General features: G+C 35.5%; 4 protein-coding genes across 5 annotated transcripts; 2 read left to right on the top strand and 2 right to left on the bottom strand.

The window, feature by feature from the left end:
- Positions 1-742: 742 nt before the first annotated feature.
- On the bottom strand, positions 743-4,410 carry LOC143629630 (general transcription and DNA repair factor IIH subunit TFB4-like). Of its 2 annotated transcripts, XM_077098859.1 has the most exons (11): positions 4,367-4,410; positions 3,502-3,559; positions 3,294-3,388; positions 2,969-3,215; positions 2,833-2,879; positions 2,657-2,740; positions 2,530-2,583; positions 2,384-2,452; positions 1,248-1,324; positions 1,069-1,164; positions 743-970 (listed from the first exon to the last, which is right to left on the bottom strand). In XM_077098859.1, exons 2-11 carry the CDS (start codon positions 3,530-3,532, stop codon positions 901-903), a joined length of 870 nt encoding a protein of 289 aa, XP_076954974.1. In that variant the 5' UTR covers positions 3,533-3,559; positions 4,367-4,410; the 3' UTR covers positions 743-900. The 2 variants fall into 2 exon arrangements, with proteins under 2 accessions (XP_076954974.1, XP_076954973.1); XM_077098858.1 differs by lacking the exon at positions 4,367-4,410 and having other exon boundaries at positions 1,271-1,324; positions 3,502-3,579.
- Positions 4,411-7,633: 3,223 nt separating this feature from the next.
- On the top strand, positions 7,634-13,869 carry LOC143629629 (nibrin homolog). The gene is made up of 13 exons (XM_077098857.1): positions 7,634-7,691; positions 7,781-7,834; positions 7,946-8,195; positions 8,264-8,349; positions 9,041-9,171; positions 9,260-9,306; positions 9,574-9,682; positions 10,163-10,249; positions 10,339-10,501; positions 12,766-13,166; positions 13,380-13,441; positions 13,524-13,626; positions 13,724-13,869. Exons 1-13 carry the CDS (start codon positions 7,655-7,657, stop codon positions 13,775-13,777), a joined length of 1,584 nt encoding a protein of 527 aa, XP_076954972.1. The 5' UTR covers positions 7,634-7,654; the 3' UTR covers positions 13,778-13,869.
- A 4,668-nt stretch (positions 13,870-18,537) lies between these two features.
- Positions 18,538-19,411, top strand: LOC143629628 (NDR1/HIN1-like protein 6). The gene has a single exon (XM_077098856.1). It carries the CDS (start codon positions 18,538-18,540, stop codon positions 19,291-19,293), a length of 756 nt encoding a protein of 251 aa, XP_076954971.1. The 3' UTR covers positions 19,294-19,411.
- A 2,207-nt stretch (positions 19,412-21,618) lies between these two features.
- Positions 21,619-22,890, bottom strand: LOC143629627 (sm-like protein LSM8). Its single transcript, XM_077098855.1, has 5 exons — positions 22,830-22,890; positions 22,714-22,754; positions 22,560-22,634; positions 21,979-22,031; positions 21,619-21,888 (listed from the first exon to the last, which is right to left on the bottom strand). Exons 1-5 carry the CDS (start codon positions 22,864-22,866, stop codon positions 21,798-21,800), a joined length of 297 nt encoding a protein of 98 aa, XP_076954970.1. The 5' UTR covers positions 22,867-22,890; the 3' UTR covers positions 21,619-21,797.
- Between the last annotated feature and the right edge of the window lie 453 nt (positions 22,891-23,343).

Below are 23,343 nucleotides of genomic sequence, written 5' to 3'. Positions count from 1 at the left end.
GTAATAAGTTTGGATGACATTTTAATCAAAACAAAACATAATGGAAATGGAAGACTTGGACTAAACATCTGTGAAAACCAGATCAGAGATCTACTGAGAATTCGTCTCAATTAGGCGCTTGTAGACTAGGAGGGCAAAGCTAAAATGTCAGTTAAAAGTTGAAAGATCAAATGCTAAACTATCAACACCTGAATGTTCAAACGCTCAACTGTTACACTTTGAAAGCTTAGGGGCTAAACTGTCAATAACTGTAAATTGTGTCAATAGATAAAAGTTCAAGGGCAAAACTGTCAACAACAGAAAAGACAAAGGCTAAATTGTCAAAAAGTAAAAATTGACAGGCTAAACTGTCAATAGCAAAGTTAAACAGCTAAACTATCAGTGTTAGAAAGTTTAACGACAAAAATGTCAATAACCAAAAGCTCAAGAGCTAAACTGTCAACATCCTAAAGATCAAGAGCTAAAATGTCTAAAGTCAAAAGTTTAAGGGCTAAACAGCCAATAAGGGAAAGCTCAAGGACCAACTGTCAATGATCGAATGTTCAAGGGCTAAAGTGTCAGTATCAAAAAGTTCAAGGTCTAGCTCTTGGTTTTTTGTATAACGACAGCGTAGCCCTTTTAACTTTTAAAAATTGGCATTTTAGCCCTTGAACTTTAATGTATGGACAATTTAGCCCTTTAATCGAAGAGCTAAATGTTGGTGGGAGATAGTATATTATCTCTGACGAGGGGTTCAAAAAAAAGAATAATATTCGGGAAGGATGAATCGCTCCCAAAAAGGAATCTATTGACTCCAACGGTTAAAATCCAAATTTAAAACACTTATACAGTTATTAATTGCAAAACTTTAACACAAATCCGCAGCTTCAAACTAAATCATAAAATGTTGTCCGCTGTGGCTCAATATTCGGTGCCTTTTCTCTTTTGATTCGATGCCGAGATGCTTGTTTGGGGTTGACCAAAAACTGACCTGCATCCCAATACACACAAGCCAATAATAAACATACATGCATACATCAGCCACAAACTAATAGTAATATGGATGAGAATACATATGCAAAAACTCACCCACAAGTTGAACATTTCTTGTGATGCTTGCAGAAAATAGACAGACAAACAGAGCAAATGTATCCCATGTCGATTGTGTTTTTGTGACAAAAACACCTGTCATATAATTATAATTATTATATGGTCAAATACGAGCTCAAAATATTGATGTTGTAAATTATATATGAAAAGCCACTTACGAAGCACGGAAATCAACACCTACGGGCTTAGGCAGTTGCAAGAAGCTGCGTGAATGTAAATCTGTTGCAAATACCGTCTGCATGAAAAGAAAAACTGGTTGTTTTGAAAAAAAAAAGTATCAAGTTGGTTCAGGTCAAAAATTGTTCTAACCAAAATAGGCTTCGGTTGTAAATTGTAAAGGGTCATTTTAGAAGAAGTAACAACTTGGTTCGGGTCAAAACTTGTTCTGACCAAGATGGGTTCGGGTTCAAACGGGTCATTTTTTAAAAGGCACCAACTTGGTTCGATTCAAAATGTGTTCTAACCAAAATTTGCTCGGGTTGAAATGGGTCGTTTTTTATAAGTATCAACTTCGTTCAGGTCAAACTTGTTCCGGCCAAAATAGGCTCGGGTTGAAACGGGTCATTTTGAAAAGTACCAATTTTGTTCGGTCATAACTTGTTCTGACCAAAATGGGCTTGGGTTGAAACACGTTTTGAAAAAGGTTCAGGTCAAAACTTGTTCGAACCAAAATGGGCTTGTGTTGAAACAGGTCGTTTTGAAAAAGTATCAACTTGGTTCAGGTCAAAAGGTGTTCTGACCAAAATGAGCTCGGGTTGAAACGGATCGTTTCAGAAAAAGTATCAACTTGGTTCGGGCCAAAACTTGATGTGACCCAAACGGGCCCGGTATGAAACGGGGCATTTTGAAAAAGTGTCAACTTAAATCGGGTCAAAACTCGTTGCTGACCGAGACGTGATCGGTTGGAAACTAGTCGCTTTAAAAAAGTATCAACTTAGTTCAAGTCAAACCTTGTTCTGGCCAAAAATGGGCTCAGGTTTAAACGGGTCGTTTTGAAAACATATCAACTTGGTTCAGGTCAAAGCTTGTTCTGACCAAAACGGGATCTATTGAAATGGGTCGTTTTGAAAAAGTATCCACTTGGTTCAGATCAAAACTTGAAAACTTGTTTAACGGTCTCGGGTCAGGTTCTGACCAAAACATGTCGAAATGAAAGTATCAACTTGGTTTGGGTCAAAACATGTTCTGACAGCACGGGATCAGGTGAAACAAGTCATTTTAGAAAACAGTATCAACTTGGTTCAGGTGAAAACTTGTTATGACCAAAACGGGCTCAGATTGAAATGAGTCATACCGTTAGATACTGAAACAATCCATCAAGCTGTTGTGGCTTCAGATACACACCTCCGGTTATATAAGAAGCCTGCAAATACACGTATTATAAACAATAATATATACACTAGAAACATGTCAACATTAAACTATGAACGCATGCGGTACCTGTTGTAAAAATGCCGAATGATGTGACCCGATAACACAAGAATCTATAGGTACCTATTAATAAACGCCGGTTCACAAGTGTCCGTTAATATCACTTACAAAATATATAAATACAATATATATATACCATTGATCTCTGAGCAGAAAAAATTGAATTCATGATAGCAACATATTGTCCCGGTCCATCTTGTGATCCATGCATACACAAAATCTGCAATCACTCATAAAAATTTAATAAAATACAAATGAAAATTAAATTCTTGATGGCAACAATTTAGATTTTGTAAATGCACAAACGATTACCCGAGGTTGTGGATGAAGTGACCCGGAACGAAATACTCTTTGTATGTCTGATAATATTAATGTTATTATAAACAATTTAATCACACAGTAAACCATAAATATAAAATATAATAAGTGTAAATAAATGAAAGGATACAACAGAGTGCCATTGAAAGAGATCCAGAAAGCAAGGAAGACCCGATCCCATCAAATGAGTCATTATTACTAAGTTCTTCGTCTTTCAGCACAAACTCCTCCAGTTTCTGCAACAGGGTCTCGACTCTGTGGTTTGTTGGGCCCGATGAAGAATCGTATATGTAAGCACACGAGTTTAAGCCAGTAGCTATCACCATAACTTGATTGGGTTGGTTTAGAAGAAGAATTGAATTTAAGAATGAAATGACCTAGAATTAACCATTAAATATTTAGCAACGCGTTAAATAATTGATATAGATAGTGTATGTGAAATAAACTATATTTACTTGAGATAGGAAGTTGGAGAACGATAAAGGGGCAGCGGTTGAGCTCCAGAATAATGGGTTTGTGTCAATTAATACCATTAGCAGGCTGACATCATCTGTGATTGAGTTTAAAAATCAAAATTAAAATAAAAAAGATAGATTGATGAATGGAGATGATGATAAAAATTATAATAATAATGCTTTTGAATATATAAATGGATAAATTTACCTGTGTATTGCTTTGATGAAACCGGTGTCATACTTGGTTTATTTTCTGGTTGATCTAACTGAAAACCAGTTAACAAGAATCACAAAGAGAAGATGGAATTTGGGTGTGTGCAAAATCCGATGATTTCTTTAACCGGTTTTATTGAAGTGATAGACAAGACCCAAAAGGTTGTGTTGGTTAACTGATGAAACATTTTCTTTACCCAATAATTTCATAATTTTGTGATGGTAACGTGTATTCATAAAATACATGTGCTTCTGCACATACATGCTGTTAGCAAAAATATTGGCTGTTCGAAGCTCACTGTTAATAAATTAGACATGTACCTACGCAACTCACTGTCATGGCCATTGTTCCCTTGAACCAAATGTACAAATATTAAATTATTAGAGAGCATAGCCTCTGTGAGCTGTACTCATGCTTTAAATACAGTTGGAGTTGTACTCATACTTTAAAACGATGTATCCACAGGTGGAGTGCATACAACAAATTTGGTTATGGAGGTTAATCGTAAGCAAGAACATTCGTTGAAATGTTGCACTAGGAAAACAATGGTTTTACTTTTCAGGTATTTTACTTTGACACTCGGAAACTTAGTACATTGTTGACAATATGATTTGGGTGGTTTCGGTTGGACCTAATTGTGAGGTATAGAACCGAAGCAATTGGGATTATAGAATAGAAGTGTATAACCATAGTTTGAAGGAAACTAAATATCTTGAGATGGGAACATCATGTGGGCGGGGTTTAGTGTTGTTAACCTAAACATCATGTATTGTTTGTGAAATGGTTGAAGAAAGCAAAAGCCACTACAGTAATCAAAATGATATGACAGACAATACACACGAGTACGCAGGTAATAAACATACCTTAAATGACCAATTTGCCAACCACCCGGAAGCAAAACCTAACTAATCAAAAGGACCTTGGAATTAATCACCAGAAAACAAAAATAATAATAAAGCAGACAGACAGACAGACATGACATTGTTTGTTTCCGCTTACCGGATTCAACTACGATGATTGTGGGCTGTGGTGGTGCTGGTGGTGGGTGCTTCACACATCAAGAAGATGAAGACGGTTATAATAACAAATCAAAACAAAAAAAAACACCGGTCGACTAATAGTTAATTTTTTAATTTATACTAGGTAAGAATTTTATTTTTTTTTTCTTAAAATATATTTTCATTTAACTAAAAAAAATCATGTTATAACAGAGAGACAGGTAAGCGAGCAACAAGCTGCGTCGCCGCCTCCTTTTGAATGGCAAAACCGATCCTACGGAAAACAAAGTTATCGTTCTTCGGCGTCGTTGAGTTACTGTGTACGACCCGCTGAACTCTTTTTAAAAACGTAACAGCATCGGGGGCGAGAGACTCAAATGTATCAAAAGTAAAAGGGATAAAGGCATGTTGATTCTCAACACATGCCTTCTCTTGCTTAGTAATTTTTCATGCTTCTGTCTTTACTCTTTAGCACTGTCTGCCCAGCAACAATCCCGGTGTCTCTAAGTCCGACAAGAGTGGACACCCCAGTAAGGTCCACACAAGCATGGCAAGAATAACCATATGGTAAGAAATCGCATATTAATGGCAAGAATAACCATTTAATTGTCGATGAAGAAGAAGCTTACCGATTAAAATGACCGACAACAGATGGATATTGAGCGACCAAGAGGGACTGCTATAAAAACCCATAGAACATCACATGTTAAATTCATTTTTTTTAATATTTGTTATTAAATTTTAGGGGCATTTTAGTTTACACATGAAATGACCATTTTGCCTATCACATGGCCCATTTTACCATTTAACTAGGTGACGTTAGTCAAAATAACGAAAATCAAATAAAAATGCTCTGTAAAGAATACTGTCCGAAAGCAAACTTTTTAAAGGTTTGATTTGTAAATCAGCTATGTTTAAAGAACAAAATTTGTAATTCTGCCTATACAAAATTATATTTGAAAAATTATACCAAAATAGTTATAAATACATAAAAATTAATTAATAAATTATAAATAAACGAGCCGAACTTGAGCTTAAAAAAGTATACATGAGCCAAATTCGAGCTCTGTGTAAATTAAACTAGGCGAGCTTGTTCGCGCTTAGGGCTGACATATCGTGTATACCCGTACACGATAAGACATGAACACGAAACATGTATACATGTACATGACATGAAAACTTATCGTGTACATGTATCCCAAACCTGAACACGAACATGTTAATACCATGTATACACGATAAGACACGAACTTGCCAAAGAAGATGAGAAGGGTTCGGGCGTTCGGTGACCGGTGGCGCCGCTGCAACGACGATGAGACCGAACTGTTAGAGAGGTAGACCAGAGAAGCGAAGGGTTGCAACTACCGGATATGTGGAGGGAAACCACTAGTCTACCGGGGATCCGAAAATGGAGAATCAGAGAAGGGTTTGTGCGTTTATACTTGATGTTGGACTGGAATGATGTGCGTCATGTTCAATTGTTTGATATTAAAATTTAGGGTTAACTTTTTTTTTTCTTTTTTTTTTAACTTTGAATTAGATAAGGCTAATTTCATGTAAACTATTTAAGGTATATATTATATTACGTTATTATATATTTTATTTATTAAAAAATATAATTAGGTATTAACAGATGCATGTTAAACACGAAAATTAATAAGTAAGGGGTGGTTGGAATTCCTTATTTTACCTCCTTATATTTAAGGCATAAGGTATAAGTTACAATGTTGTAACTTATACATACACTCACAAAACCAAACTTTCCCAAACACATTATAACTTATAACCCATAAGTTACTAGCTAAGTGCCCGCGCAATGCATCGGGGTGTGCACGCAACTCGACATTGAACGTATAGTATGTGCCAGTACATACGTCATTTGATGACAGTGTGCACGTAGCCCGAAATTTGACATGTAACTCGTGAAAAGCCAGTTGCGTGTAATCGAAGATTGAACACGCGTAACCGGCCCGGAATGCACATTACTGACATTAAAACATGCTTAACCAACACCACAGGTGTAATTCATAACGATTAATGGTGTAGGGCGCTATGTTGAGCGCAACACGCGTTTATCGGCCCCGGTACATGTAAACAACGACATTTGCGTAACCGGTGACGAAAATCAAGAAGCAAACCCGAAATATACAGTAATTTCAAATAAATCACTTTTGTAAACCAACCCGTTTTGGCCCTAAACCCGTTCTGACTCGACATTGGTCTGACCTGCCCCTATCTACTCGAACCCGAACCAAATTAACCATTTTTTTGTATCGAATTGTTATGACCCTAATCCACTTTTACAAATGACCCAAGCTCATCCGACTCGACCTATTACCAGTTCTACACGGTAATCGCGTAACATGTTAAATTTTTAAAACTAAAAAATTATAGCAATATCACACTCAAATTAAAGAGAACAAAATACTCGTTTTTATGATGTAGTTATTTTAAGAAAAATATTAACGTGTGGAAAGATATGGCCGTTAAAAAGTCGAGGGGTAGTTGGTTTTGAATTAGGGGGCATATGTGTAACTATTATATAATTTACAAAAAAAGTAGTTAAGTTGAGGGACCAAAATTATAAGTATATTTTTTAGGAATGAAATTAATTACCTTTAATTTTTATATTTTTAATGCATTGTGTGTTGTACATAAAGCATTGAGTTTAGTATCTCTTAAAATTTGTAAGAGCTCCCTATATATAATATAGATAAGTTATAAGGAGCAAAAATAAGGAATCCCAAACCGCCCCTAAATTTATTTGTATCATTTTATATAGACGAAATTTGTAAGAGCATTCTCAGCCTATTCCCTATATTTGTGTGAGGGGGTTTTGTAAATTATGTGGTATGGTTATGAGTGGTTGTGAGTAGAGGAGAGAGAAAATGTTATATGGGAAAGTTAAATTTGGGGTTTCATCGTTCATATTGTATAATATTTTAATATTTTTTAAAAGTGGTTGTGAGTGAAAGAGAGAGAAAAAATAATGATAAATGTATAAAAAATATTATTTAATTAAACAGGAGAAGATTTTTAGTGTAATAATAATTAGTTCTTCGTCTTCTTCTTCTTCTTCTCCCAAAAGCAGCGTGCAGAAACAATCAATCTTAGAATCTGGTTTCCGGCGGAATAAGAATAAGAAGAAGATGGTGTGGGGCCTGTATCCGGTCGACCCTCTTCCAGGTTAATCTTTCTTTCGTCCAACAAACAACAACTTAGCAGTGATATGATAGACCTAATTATGTGGGGGTTACATTCTTTTGCATTTGCAGGCGAAGACACCTATTATTTCTTTACCAAAGGAACTTATAAGGTTGGAAGAAAAGGTAATCTATTCTAATCTCAATCCTTTCCTATATATGTATGTAAAACCATTATCACAATTCACAAACACACAAGTCCTTACAATTATTCTTTCTTCTATGTATAATATACAGGATGTGATGTCATTGTTAATAAAGACAAAGGAGTCTCTCGGGTTCATGCACAAATACTCATTCATCAAATGATTTCAAACCAGAAGAACATTTCATCTCATATTACCATCAAAGACTGCTCAAAATACGGAACCTTTATTCAAAAGCCAACCGGGGGCTCAAAACAAAAAGTTCATGAATTCCCGGATAAACAGACGGTATTGGAGGATGAAGATCTTGTTTCATTTGGAACCGGTAACGCTACTTACAGGTATACAATGTGTCATTATATATTTCCCACTATTTCTATGTTTTCTTATGTTTTTGTCATACCCACAGGTTTAGTTATGCCCCTCTCGTGTTTTTTATTTGTGGGTTAGAGCCTGCCCGGTCAAAAGAGATTAAAGAGAAGATATCATCCATAGGTAGTAGGGTTGTGCAATATTATTATTATCATTGTCATTATTTTTTGTTAATTTACTTATTATTATTATTGTTGTTGTTGTTGTTTGTTATTTGGTGGTTGCTCAAAATAAGCTCGCTTGAAACTGGCTCGTTTCTAAGCGAGCCAATCCAAGTCGGCTTGGTTTGTATACGAGCCGAGCCTGAGCCAAGATAAGCTCATCTTGTTAGGCTCGTGTAGTTGGAATGCTGGCCCGCTTGTTAGGCTTGTTGGCTCGCTTGTTAGGCTTGTTTAGTTGGCCTGTTGGCTCGGTCTTGGCTTGTTTGACGTTTGAGTCAAATCCCAAATTTTAAACGAGCCTAACAAAAGTATAAAAAAATTTAATGCACAAGAATAATAAGATTAGTAGTTTTACAATTATGCATTATGCGTACATTAAAAATATATATATATATATATTTTTCTTTTTATACGTGTGTGTGCGTATCAGTATGTGTAAAAATATAAAAGTTATTATTTTTTAAATAAACGAGCTGGCTCAACAAGCGACGACCCGGCTCGGCTCGGTTTGTAAATGATCTCCAGCGCAACCTGGCTAGGCTCGATTACAACTGTAGGCAGTGGAGGGGGTGTTTTCGGGTATTATGTTTGATACGAAACCTCCTAAATGAAAAAAGTATATTTGATGAGCAATACTACAAAATGGTGTGTAGGTGCCTCTATGAATAATAAATGGAGCTCAAAGTGCACACATGTTGTTGTTGATGATACTGCATCATTGAACGCTGATATAGTTGATGCTGTAATGTCCAAAACACATTTTGTTAGTTATAAATGGATAGAGGTAGTAACTTACAATACTTAATTTTTATGTTAATTATAAGTATGTAGTTGCTTGTATACTGTTTTTAACCCTTTTCCATGGTTTTTAGTTACTTGCAGATAAACGTATTGGCACTAACATCCCGAATTGCAATTCGTAAGTACAACTTATATTGACTTTTGAAAGTCGGTCAAAGTCTATTTTTGATCAAAATAACCTCCTAAGTTGTTTTATTCAAAGATCTTCATTATTATAGTAATAATAGTGTTTTTTCAATCATGAGTAATGCGATAACGCTTTACTTATTTATAAAAATAAAATTCAAAATTAAAAAAATGTTTTTGAGTTAACCCAACCCAACCCAACCCAACTAAATGACCCGTTTCAGCCTGAACCCATTTTGACTCGTTAGCAAATGTGCAGCTATGCGCCTACCTTGAAGTTGCAAGGGGTCTCTGTTAAAGTTGCTGAGCCTGAGTCTCGAGAAAATTGTTTAAGCGGATACACTTTTCTTCTGGAGTCATCAGACAAGGTAAGCTTTTTAAAATACACACACAATACATATACATATGCGTATACATATACCTATACATATAGACATACATTTTCTTTTCAAAACTTCCAAATATTTAAGAGCTTCTAAAACTTTTAACAAAGATTCATTTGGTTTATTTACTGTATATATTTAATATCATTTGAGGTAGTTTTTTCATTTATTATATGTAACTTTATGATTGCATACATGTAAATTTATAATTGTAAATACATGTAGTTTGGTTATTACATATATGTAACTTGTGATTGCATATATGTAATCACAAAATTGCATTAATAAATGACAAAACTACTCTCAAGTAATATTAAATATACAAAATAAACAAGTAAAATGATTGTTTGTTAGGAGCTCTTGAAGTTGAATCTTTTGGGCTTCTGAAGAGATCCGAACTCTATGTATATATAACACATACGCACACATACACAATATATATGAGTTCTTTACTATGTTTTACAGTATAAAGTTAAGAAAAAGTTGCAGTCATTAATTGAAGCCTTTGGCGCAAAAGTTATTCCTGTTGGAGAATTCGTTCTACAGAGTCAGGTTCCATCTCTTCATTTTAATCTCTTTAATTATATATATATTATATAAGTGCTTTATTGCATGTTAGATTAATTTATAATTATTTTTAGGGTGTGGAAGATGATGAAAATAATCGCTTTGTACATGTCATCTCTGAAGATGATTCTGTTTGCTATCATGATCTTAGTTCTTTACCTAAAGTGAGTGAAATTAACTTAATATGTTCTGTTCTATCGGGTCATCTGGATGTGGCTGTTCTTGTATCGCCACCTGGTAAGATTTTGTATTTACTTATTTAAAGAGAGAGTTGTTTACACGAATGGTCTTTATGGTTTACTCATATTGAAAGTTTAGTCTCTGACACTGGAAAACGACATGTATGGTCCCTACTGGTCGCTCAAACGTAACATAAATGATCCCTGGAGTGGATGGATGTTAATTTTCTGTTAATTTTTTTACAAAAGGGCATTTTGGTCATTGATTAAAAACTTAACAGAAAACTTAGCGTTCATCCACTTCAAGATCCATCTGTGTTACGTCTAAGTGAACAGTAGTAGGCTTCTAAATTAACAAACAATCGGGCACGGACAGCTAAACAAACAATGGTTTTCTTGTTTGTGTTCGTCTACTAACAGTATAACCAGGGGCGGATCTACGTATTCGATTGCGGGCTTACGGGAACCCACTGAGTTTCGGATTTTATATAGAATGCCTATATAAAATATAAAAGTGAACCCATATGTAAATTGTGAGTGAACCCATAGACAAAGTGGTACTATGGTGTAGTGGTAAACCCCTTACATTCTTAGTTAATATGACTACCTGGGTTCGTTCCCTCCTACAGCAGGTTGGGTTATTTTTGTTCTTTTTTCTATAAGCAGTTAATTAGATGCAACTCTCTCTCTCTCTCTATATATATATATATATATTTTTTTTCTTTTTTCTACAAACTGGTTACTTAATTAGATGCAGCCCTTTATATATTCTACTTTGAAGAACTTAGTCTATGCATATGATTTTTCTGAATGCAACTTAAATCATTGAATTCCATATTATAATTGAAGTCAATATAATTTCATCATAAGCTGTATATACCCTGCTAAAGTAAATTATGATCCTTTACACTTTTTAATTAATAATTGGTGCGCTGCAAAGCCAAGTAGTTATGAATACTAAGAGATATTATGTGTTTTTTTTTAATTTGTAATAAGGATGTTTGCTTTTTGTTATTGTGTATTTTTGTTATGTGGTAACCCTTAACCGACCCAACCCGAATTGTCGAACCGATCCGAACCGTCGAACTAACCCAAACAGGGAACCCACTGGAAAAAAATTCCTAGATCCGCCATCGAGTATAATGAATGGTTCCGACCGTAAACAAACGGACATAAGTCAACATAGATGAACAAACATAACTGAGCTAAAACCAATTAAAAGAAAATTTGAACAATGTGTTGGGCCTAAAAAGTTATTAAACCTAGACTAAAATGTAATGGGCCTAAAAGTTTAATTATATTAATAAGCGTAAACGAACAAACTTAAACAAACGTTAAATTACGAGCGTAAACGAATTTAAATGAACAAATGTAAACGCACGCTCACGAACATAAATGAATAAAAACTTTTGTTTATGTTCGTTTGTTTATTAAATAAACGAACTTCCCACCAAACGGTTCAGTTAGGGTATGTTTGGTTGGAAGTAATGGAATAAAGAGGGAATGGAATGAGAGAAGGAATGGAATAAACAAGGGAATGAAATGGATCATTACCATTCCTTTGTCTTGTTTGGTTAACCTATTGGAATGAAATGAATAATTACTTTATGTTGTTTGGTATTCAAAATAAATTGTAGGAATGAAATAGAAAGAATAAAAATATTCCTATTCCAAAATATATTATTTTTACTAAAAAAAAAAACTGAAATGACGACGGTGGTGGTGGTAGCTCCGGCGACAAAAATGGTGGTGGTGGTGATCAGGCGGGGTGGTTTTGGTGGTGGGGGTGGCGGTGGTAGCATTGGTAGTGATGGCGATGGTAGGGCGGTGGCGGCGCAGGTGGTTCTCAGGCAGCGACAGTGGTGGTGGTGGCGATGGTGACGGTGGCGGTCAGGTGGTGGTGGTGGTGATGGTAGTGGTGGTGGTTGTTTTTAGGTGGTGGTGGTGTTGAGAAAGTAGGGTGAGGGAGGAATGGAATGAAAAAAAAAGAAGGGGGGTGGGAAGGAATGGTTTTGATGGAATGGGATTCCATGTGTAATGGATGATTCCATTCCATTGAACAACCAAACACCACTTTCTTCATTCCCATGTAATGAATCATTCCATTCCCCCTGTTATTACTGCATACCAAACGCTACCTTAATGTTCACTTCATCTACAGGCCTAAAAAGTAGGGATCACCAATGTAATTTCTCAGGGGCAGGGGCTAAACTTGCAATGTAGCTAAACCACAGGGACCATTTAACTCTAAAAAATTAACTTATTTGTTTATATTAAATGGTTTTATCAATTTATCACATGTAATTTAATATCAAGTTGCAGTGGTTGTCAATTCTACATGCTCAACAGATGAAACAATTGTAGCAGATTCCGAACCAGAAGTTGAAATCACATCCGTTTATACAAAAGTTGATATCGACAAAATAGAATCTGTTGAAGATGTAAAGGAAATAATATCTATTCGTAGTGCAGAATCTATTAATGAAGTGGAGGCAGAGTCAGCAAAAGTCAATGTTGACCAAAGAACAATCACAGATGATATTAGTGCAAAGTCGAAAGATGATCAACAAAACGATGATGGAATGTTGACCCGAGAACATAAGATTGATGATCATGAAGATAGTGAAATGGGAACTTCAGATGTGATTTTCAGCCAAGATTTGATCATCCGAAATGCAAAATTGACAGATAATCAAGTTTTGAACTATAAACGATTCAAGAAGGTAAGTTATAAATAAATAATGTGTTAATTATGATCATAAAAGTTATATTATTACAATAATAGTCTAAATATTTGAGTAGAAGCGATTTAAGAGGTTGTATGCATTTAAAAGACTCTTTGACCTTCAGCATAAAAAGTCAACCCAAGTCAAACTGTTAAACAGTAAAGGGGGTTGAAATTGTCAACCCTAATTGTCCTTGTACAAAAATTGCAGATGGCAGACAAATCAGGAAACGGTTTCCATAATCTTGTACCTTTCTCAAAGCATCCTTACAAGTATGATGACATCTCTAATCCTGCTTTTATTTGTTATATTATTATCTTTATTAATTGTTATTACTATTTGATTTTGTTGCAGAGGGTCTGAATATGAGGATGATGGAGTTGCAGAATCTTTGATGGAAGAAAAGAAACGTAAACAGCGAGAGGCTGTTGCAGAAGATCTATTTAATAATGCAAGGGTATGATTATATTTGTGTCAATCCATATTTTAATTTTATAGCTAAGTAATTAACAAATGTTAATAGATGCATTTGTGATTTCTGAATAATGTTTTAGGCTAAGCAACGAGGAGCAGCGGGTTTCGTATCGGGGCTTTTTAAAGGAAGATGATGCAATTGTATTACAAATTTATGCTTTATTATGTGTAATTAGCATCTTGAATTGCAAACTTAAACCAATTTAGGCAATATAATGATCCTTGTTTGTGGAAATGGTTATTTTATTTTTTTTGAATATTCACATATATTAATTTCATATCATTTCTTTATCAATCTCTCCAAACAGCAATTTCATACCTCAATCTTTCGTCCAACGAGCACAGGCGTTAAAAAAACCAACGTTTAAAGCTGCGACAATGAGTCAAGTTCGCAAGAATTTCTATAATTTGATCCATTTCAGGCACTATTTAGCCAACGTTTTGTCAGTATCATTTTCATTCACAATTTGATCCATTTCATCCGTCTTTTACTTTTAGAAGTTATAGAATGTTGAAGAGAACTATTTCCATGGTTTTACTTTTAGAAGTTATAGAATGTTGAAGAGAACTATTTCCATGGTTTAGTGATGAAATAATAAATCTAAAGTGATAATGATATGGAAGACAGAGTGAGAGAGAGTTGGAATGTTAGATAGTTTGGCACGTAGGAATAGAAGACATAATGAAACAAATTAACAAACCATTACAAAGGAATAAAAAAATGTGTTTGGTTGATCAATTTTCATGAAATCCTCATTAACATATCTAGTTCATTCCCCCCCCCCCCTAAAACACATAAATTCATTTTATCCATCACCGTTGTTTTTTTTTTCTTTTTTCTTTTTTTTTTCATTTCATCCCTTTTTCACACTATATCATCTCCAACACCCCACCACCACCACCACCACCACCACCACCCACACACCACCATCTACCAACGCCGCCCACCACCGTTCCCGACCATCACCACCACTGCCCGTCGCCCACCACCACCCGTCATCGCCCACCACCACCACCCGCCACCTGCCACCACCGCTTGCCATTACCACCCATCGCCACCAACCATCACTCCTAGCTCCCGCCCATCGCCACTGCTGCTCGCCACCAACATTATTGCTAGCAGCCCACCACAGCCACCCACCGCCACTCACCACCATTTTATTTTATATTTTTTCTTACCTACCATTTTATTTTTATATTTGTTCTTACCTACCAAACAACAGAAAGTAATTATTCATTTTCCACATGGTAACTAAACATCTTAATGAAATGAGAATGATGCATTCAAGTACCTCATCCATTCTATTTCGTCACCCATTTCATTACCTCATACCAAACAGACCCTTAGCCCTTAGGGATGAATGATAGGAAAAACTACACGCACCACCCTTACCAAGTATTCACAAAGATAGATGACCACATATTATTAAGTGTTCCTGAGATGTACCAACAAAAACACATAACACTTCTTCTAGGTAATCTTTTGATCTTAATCTTAATCTTGATAATGAAAGATTGAAAAAGGCTCTAAAGATCACTTTGAGAGGAAATAAAGTTTCAAATGTTTATATGAGAATATGTTAGCTTTAGTGTTGAAAAATATTTAGTTAGAATGAAAAATCAACTTTTAAAAAATGACAAGATGTTTCACGCCATATCTTATGGCAACACTTAACAAGACTTTCAAAATTTCAGTCATTTCTTGACATTTTTTCAAACCGATTGAGAATTGTTTTCTTAGAAAACATGAAAAGTTGGTTACTTTTTTTTATAAGTGATGATGTTTTTAAGATGAAAACTATGGTTGTGTCTTTGGCCTAAATGTATATTTTAAGCTTTTAAACCTTTAAAAAAAAGAATCGTAAAGGAAAGATTATTCCAAACCAATTTTTTTTTATATAATATTCTCTCACACAATTATAAAAACTCAGAAACCTTTATACACTTGATATATGTTTTATGAAACTTATTTGATTTCACAGTTTTATAAAAACTTACCTGATTTCATAAAGCGTGTTAGGAATTCTTATAGCTATCATCACATTCCAAGTTTTTCAGCTTATATACTAATCATTGTGTTGACAAATATTATCCATGTATGCTTTTTTTTAACAAGCAACACTTTTAATCATATAGGACAAAATTTCAACTTTCAGGACTTGAACTCGTAACTTCCATAACAAAAAAAATTATTTAATAATTACTAAATATCTACAATACCTCTCAATAATAACCCCCCCCCCCCCCCCCCCCAAAAAAAAAAAAAAAAAAGAGCTCCTAAACCAAAACTAATGTCAAGTACTTATTTAAAATGACGCAAAATAGGATTCAAAAGTTTAAATCCATCGAATGAAGTAATGTGTAACTTAAATATATATATATATATATATATAAAAAGCTATTCAAATTAATAAAGACAAAATGGCAAAACACGTCCTTTATGTTTGAACGTTTTTTCAATGGTAGTCCTTTAGCAAACTTAATGTCAGAGAACATACTTGATGTTTCAAATCCCTATCACGTTACGTCCTTTGACACTAACTCCGTTAACTTTTCTCGTTACATCTGATAATATGTATTAAGGATAAGGCTAATTTTGTAAATTCACATATATATATTTAATAATTGAATAAAACAAATATCATATTTACAATAAATACTCTCTCTCTCTCTCTCTCCTCTCTCTCACATCTTCACACATCCGATCATCATCCTCATTAATCTGTTTACACCCACCATCATCTCCATCTCTATCCATCATCATCTTTGTCTACACCCACCATCTACAACCACACACCACTCTGAAACACCACAGTCACCGCCTTAGTGAGTTTTTGAAATCCTCAATATTGCTTAGATCTGGTGGCGCTGTCGTCAACAACCGCCGCCACCAACGCCGCCGACAACCACCACTGTTCATCGCCACATGTTATCTCTTTTCACCGGAGTCAACACGACTGCCCACAATGACCACCAACTCTACAATACCCGATTAATATAAGCCGGAGCTTACCACTCCACCTGCAACTTCCGATTAAAACCTTATAAATTATTATCAAATTCGCTTCAAAATTATACTCCATACGATAGGGCTTTTCTTCATAATGCAAAGCCGAGTAGATTTATGTTTTACTTACATTAAATTGGTGTCCGATTGATACTAGAGGAGCTTCAATCGGACTTCGTTAAACTATTTTTTCCGGTGGGTTCAGCGGCCCAACGTTGGTGGTGGTAGTTTGGTGATCGTAGTGGTAGTTGCGGTTTCGGAGATTGTTAGGTTGTTTAGTGGTGGTGGTGGGTGGTGGTGATGAATTGCAGAAAAGTAAGGGAGTGAGAGAGAGAAAAGAGAATAAATAAATATCTTAAGTCGGAGAAGTTTGGGTATGGGGATAAAAGGTGGGTGATGTTAACGGCGACGGTGGTGGCGGCGTGAGACTGTGAGAGTGATGGGGTGTGAATGCTTTGTTGAAAGCATATACATAATGGTGGTGGCCGGAGTTGGCGGTAGTGGTCGGAGTGGATGAGATGGTGGTGGCCGGAGTGATGGGTGGTGGTTGGTGTTTGGTGTTTGGTTATGGTGTAGATGGTGGGTTATGATTATTTGGGGAAGAAGATGATGGTTAAAAAGAAAAAAACTTTTCTTTATTTAAAGACCAAGACTTTTAGTCAATTACACAAGTAACCCCTGAGGGTGTAAAAAGACTAAATTGCCCTCACATGAGGTGCACATGACTTGATTTAACGATAAAAACTAACCCTCGTTAGTGAAAAGGACGAACTGTGCAACGTTTTTTTAACATAAAGGATGTTTTCTGCTATTACGTTTGCTAAATGACGTCTATTGAAAAACCGTGCAAACATAAAGGACCTGTTTTGCCATTTTGTCATTAATAAAAGTATGCGTAATTTTTTAAGACTAAGTCAATAAATCCCGACACGTCAATCTGAAATTAAAAGTGTAAAAGAGGCACCGGTCTTCAAAAGGTAGATAACCCAAAAATACATCTATAATATATCCTTCACGGGTTGTACCTAAAACCCTTGACACATTACCATGTTGTATATTTGTGGATTGCACTTGTACCCGATGCAGTGTTTACATGGCATAAAATATCAGGCAACAGAGGAAGTTTAAATGTAAACACTATGCCAAACGGTGTATAAAAATATATGCCAAGAAAGTGATTGTTCAACCAATTCATATACAAAGTCAAATAAGGAAGCTTTAACTCCTTACACTTTCACTAACTACAAAACTCATCCATATATTATGCATTTCGACGTGTTTAGACAGATAGATTTCGCGTTTGCGTATAAAATGATTCATCAAAATAGTTTCTACCATTCTTATAAAACATTTGTTGTTACAAAAGGTTTTAATTCTCATTTGACTAAAAATACAAGTAATAAGTTAAAAACTAGAATTTAAACATAAATAAATCACGTTCTGATTTCATTTTAACTCACTTTGTTAAGTCTAGGGGACACGAGCGCTATGATGCGTATAAGTTATTAGGTCTTGTTATCAAACATACCATGTATAACTTTGGTAGACTTAATTTTTCTATTGAAACATGCCTCAAGTTAATTTTCACATGCTCTAGACAATCGTTTTGTGATAAGAAAACAAAACGGTTTTGTCAAAAAAAAAAAAAAAAAAAAATTGTTCTAAGTAAGATTTGTACAAAATCCAAAGTAGAAGGACTGTTTTGCAACTTTTAGTTCCATATGACTTTATCTAGTCTTTTATTTTTCCTAGTCTTATATAACACAACAACTTCCTTCATTAAAGAAGAAAAAAAGTGTTATACTTTACTACTTGCTTCTTCAGCCAAAGCACCAAAACATATAAAACCACACAGTGTCCGTTCATCACAACCATCATTTCATTCAAATGGCAGACCACCAGAGAATCCACCCGGTCACACCCGACCTCGAGTCACAAAACAAACCCACTGCGCCATTGGTCCCCCGAGGCTCTTCCCGGTCCGAAAACGGTCACCCGACCGAACCACACCCGCCTTTCCAACTCACCATCCCGGTCCAATACTCCAAACCACCCAAAAGGAAAAACTGGTGCGGTCGGTGCCTATGTTGCACCTTTTGTACAATAATCATACTTGTGCTTATTATAGGCGTGTTAGCAGCAGTAGTGTACTTCGGGTTTGACCCGAAATTACCAAAATACTCGGTCGACGGGATGACGATCACCCGGTTTGATCTCAACACTGACAACTCAATATCTGCTCAATTCAATGTCAATATTACCGCGAGAAACCCGAACACGAAGATTGGAATATCATACGAAGGCGGGTCAAAGTTGACCGTGATCTACATGGGTACAATTCTTTGTGAAGGATCATGGCCCAAATTCTATCAGGGTCATAGAAACACGACTGTGTTAGATATCCCGCTAACGGGCCAGACCCAAGATGCTAGTGGGCTTTTGAGCTCGTTACAGGCCCAACAACAGACCGGAACTGTTCCTTTGGTTCTCAGAGCAAAGGTCCCGGTGAGGATTAAGCTCGGTGAGTTGAAGTTACCGAAGTTTAAGCCCGTGGTGAGGTGTCGGGTGAATGTGAACACTTTATCGGCTGATAATGTTATCAGGATTAGGGATAGTAGTTGTAGTTTTAGGTTTAAGTTATGATCTTTTGGAATTATTTTGGTGTTTGGGAGGGCTGTGTTATCATTATTATGTTGTTATGTTTGTTTTGGTTATTTGTTGATTCGATATTGAAGAGAAAGAGGAGGATCGTAGATCGGTTTTTCCTCCCTTCTCTATATTGTTTATGATATATGTTTTGAGATAATAAAGATGCTTATTTGTTTAAGCGGTCGACATTGACTCGTTTTATAGAAGTAGTAGATCTGATTTTGTCAATCAAGACCGAACCGCTTAAAAGTATACTGTTGTAATCTGAGCATATTAAATTCATGCTTTATACATACCAAACTAATTAACTATTAACATAATCTATCACTTTTTGCAGTAGTCTTGGACGAGTTGTCAAAGTCGATTCAGGGGACTCTCCCGTGGTGCATGATGTTCGCAGACGATATTGTGTTACTTGCTGAGAAAAAACAAGATCTAAACATGAGGCTTGAGGAGTGGCGAACAACCTTAGAGACAAAAGGTTTAAAGATTAGCCGATCTAAGACGGAGTACCTCCACTGTGATTTTGGTGGGATAAACGACAATGAAGACGCACAGATCACAATTGAAGGGCAGGTGGTCCCGCAGGTAACGAAGTTCAAGTATTTAGGATCATTTGTACAGAGCGATGGGGAATTAGACAGTGATGTGACCCACCGAGTTCAGGTAGGATGGTGTAGATGGAAAGCAGCCACAGGTATATTGTGCGACAAGAGTTTCCCGACTAAACTAAAGGGAAAATTCTATAGGGTGGCAGTTAGACCTGCAATGCTATATGGAACAGATTGTTGGGCCATCAAGAAGGCATAAGTGCGGAAGATGGAGGTAGCAGAAATGAGAATGCTACGTTGGATGTGTGGGCACACAAGGCTAGACCGAATAAGAAACGTTGTGTTTCGCGAGAGATTAGGGGTGGCGAACATAGCAGACAAGATAAGAGAGTGGAGATTGAGATGGTTTGGACATGTAAAGAGAAGACAGACGACGAATCCTGTTAGATCCGTAGAAAACATTACTATAGAGGGGAGGAGGGGTAGAGGACGACCGAAATTGACTTGGGATGAGAGGATTAGGCATGATTTGATAGACCTAAACCTCTCCGAGGACATGGTTGAGGATAGGAATTCGTGGAGAGGTAGAATTAAAGTTAAGGATTTTTAGAGAGAATTGAATACATTAGGGCTTAGATTTAACTTATTTATGTCACATACCTTGGGTTCTACCAATAACTAAAAAGTGTAGCATGCCTGAATCTAACTGGGGTTCGCGGTATTTCCCTTACATATATTATTATTATTATAATTATTATTAGCTTTTATATAGCTGTTAAACTGTGATCTTATTATTAATATTATTATAATTAGTAGTAGTTTTTATATAACTGTTAAACTTTGATTTCCTTTATTTTGCTTTATACACATGTACTTAGAGCCAATGGTCTCTCTGAAAACCACCTCTTTATTCCTTTGGATAGAGGTACGGTGTGCCTACATCCCACCCTCCCCAGACCCTACTTATAGCTTTGCTGTCGGTGGGATTTTACTGGGCATGATTGATTGATTGATATCACTTTGCAGACTAATTCAATTTGTAGCATCAGCAATGGCAGGTTCAATGTATCCAATATGTAAAGGGATTGGTAACTATAGTTTACAGGATTAGTTGAATAACTACTGCACACATAACACATTCAATTACGCATGCACGTAATTTTATTTTAAACTATACCATAAAATTGATGTTTTTAAAGGTTTAGTTCACCGAATTGAATTTGTGACTACAACAGCGCGCCCAATACCTGCATATAACTACAGTGCATGTCACCGAAGTACCTCGGTTTTAAAAAAGTGCAAGGTCCTAGGAGTTGCTCAATGTACAAACTCTGCTTTAAAGTACACGTTCTTACACTAGTTATGATTGTCTTCTTAGAATAACCGTTAAATCTAAGGGGGTGTTTGGGTGAGCTTTTAAAACTTGCTCATTTGCTTGTTAAAAAGCAAAATGTGTTTGGCAAAGCTACTCCAAAAGCGTCAAAAGAAATTTTACAAGCTCCCCAAACCCCCCCTAAACCAGTCATACATACCGAATATATCAACTATTACGATTATCTATAACTTTGTGATTAAGTAAAGTTTCGATAACTATAGTTGATAGGATTAGTTGAGCAACTACTACTACACAGCTATATGCATGTCTATATATGTGTGTACATATAGTTTATGTATACACCTTCTCTGTTCCTAAGAATGTAAAACCAACAAGATAAGATAGTAAGACAAAAAGATCATCACATGAATGCTTAAACATTCTTGGAACATCAATAGTTCTAGAAGATAAGGTCCACTTTCAACCAAAAGCTAAATGAATCCACCTCAAGGCATATAGCAAAAACATAAGAATTCAAGCCCATGAATCTAACACTGGTTTCTTAATCAAATCATTTACTCTCTTTGACAAAACATAATTGCACTTAAGCAGCATACCATATTTATAACTCCTTAGTGAATAACAGGCTTCAGAGGTTGAGCTCTCACTTCTGACAAATCCAGACCCGCATCAAGTTCCTCATCGAGTTCCCCAATAATGCATCTGAAGATAATAATATAATTGATTAGTCTGTCACAAAACTAGAAATTCTAATATAAATGAACAAATGTTAACCCATTTAAAGAAACATACATGTTATCACCCCTAATGATGTAAAGACCCAACACATGTTGTTGAACTCCTTCCTGCAAACAAAATGTGACCAATATTAGTCAGATTATAAAACAAATACAAAAAATTTTCAATTGGGCATTAAAGATTAAGCTAAAAATAATCAGGGCTGTCTTTGAGGCATGGCAGGGTAGTCGACGGCCACAGGCCCGACACCCCGCTAGGCCCGAAAATTTTTTTTTTCAAAAAAAAAATATATGTATTTTTATCAAAAACATGTGTATAATTAATGTTTCAACACAATTACATAACCACTAGCTTGGTCTAATGGTAAAGGGGTATGACATCTAACCAAAAGGTTGTGATTTCTAGTCTTATTTGAGACAATTTTAATTTTATTTTTATACAAAAGTTTTTTACACAACTTAAATCATAATCAAATAAGCCAATTTATAATTAAATTGTTTAAACCCAACAAAATGTTTCTTTTATTTAAGGCCCAAAAAAAAAGTTCGCCTTTGGTCCAAAATTTTTTTCGTCTTTTCAGAGCCAGCCCTGAAAATAATATCAGTTTAAAAAGAAAAAATGATGTGTGAACGAACCTTGGTGGAATAAACTCTTTCATGAGATTCATCCAGAATTATATTTGTTGCCTGATCAAAACCTTTTAGAATTCCCTGAATACAAAAATTGAAATTTAATCAAGATTCAAGAAATTAAGGTACATTATTGATTAAAGAATAATAATAAACTCACAACTATGTTTCGTCCGTCATTTGTGATGACTGAAATGAGTTCTGCAGGGAAATGAATCATTAGCATTAGAAGAAACAATTCACATGAAAGGAATAATGTTAAAACATTGTACTTACGATCAACAACGGATTCAAGACCCGGGCCACCTAGCATTTCTGCAACACCACAAAAAATAACTGGTGATGAAAACAAAAGAAAAACAAATATCATACTGGTAGTTTCATCAAACTAATTAATAAATCATATTAAAACGACTACTGAGGAGCCAAAGTGAAGGTAGAAAGGAGTGGAGGTTGTAAGACAAAACAAGCAGGTTAAAGAAAGGGATGGCGGTCAGCCCTAAACACAATCCAATGTTAAAGAAACCAGGGCTTAGATAATAAAGGCTAAACACAAACAAAGTCATTTCATTGGGGACTTTCATCAAACAGGTGGTGTGCATAAGGGGATAATTTCACACCAAAGCATCAATATCTTTTATTTTAAATGAATTACCTCCTTTAATTTGTGGAAGAAAACCCAGAAAGAAAGAAGCCTTCGTATTTGGTACTATGGACAACTACAGCATTTGTCGAATGAATGAATGAATATTTATTATTAGTAAAAATTGCTTAGGGTCTGGTCTGTGAA

This window comes from Bidens hawaiensis, unplaced genomic scaffold (assembly GCF_021521415.1).
Source record: "Bidens hawaiensis isolate Kalapana, Puna unplaced genomic scaffold, B.hawaiensis_p1.1 tig00005359_1, whole genome shotgun sequence".
NCBI lineage: Eukaryota > Viridiplantae > Streptophyta > Magnoliopsida > Asterales > Asteraceae > Bidens > Bidens hawaiensis.
The sequence above is the reverse complement of the archived record's forward strand: the minus strand, read 5'-3'. Positions and strand labels throughout refer to the sequence as shown.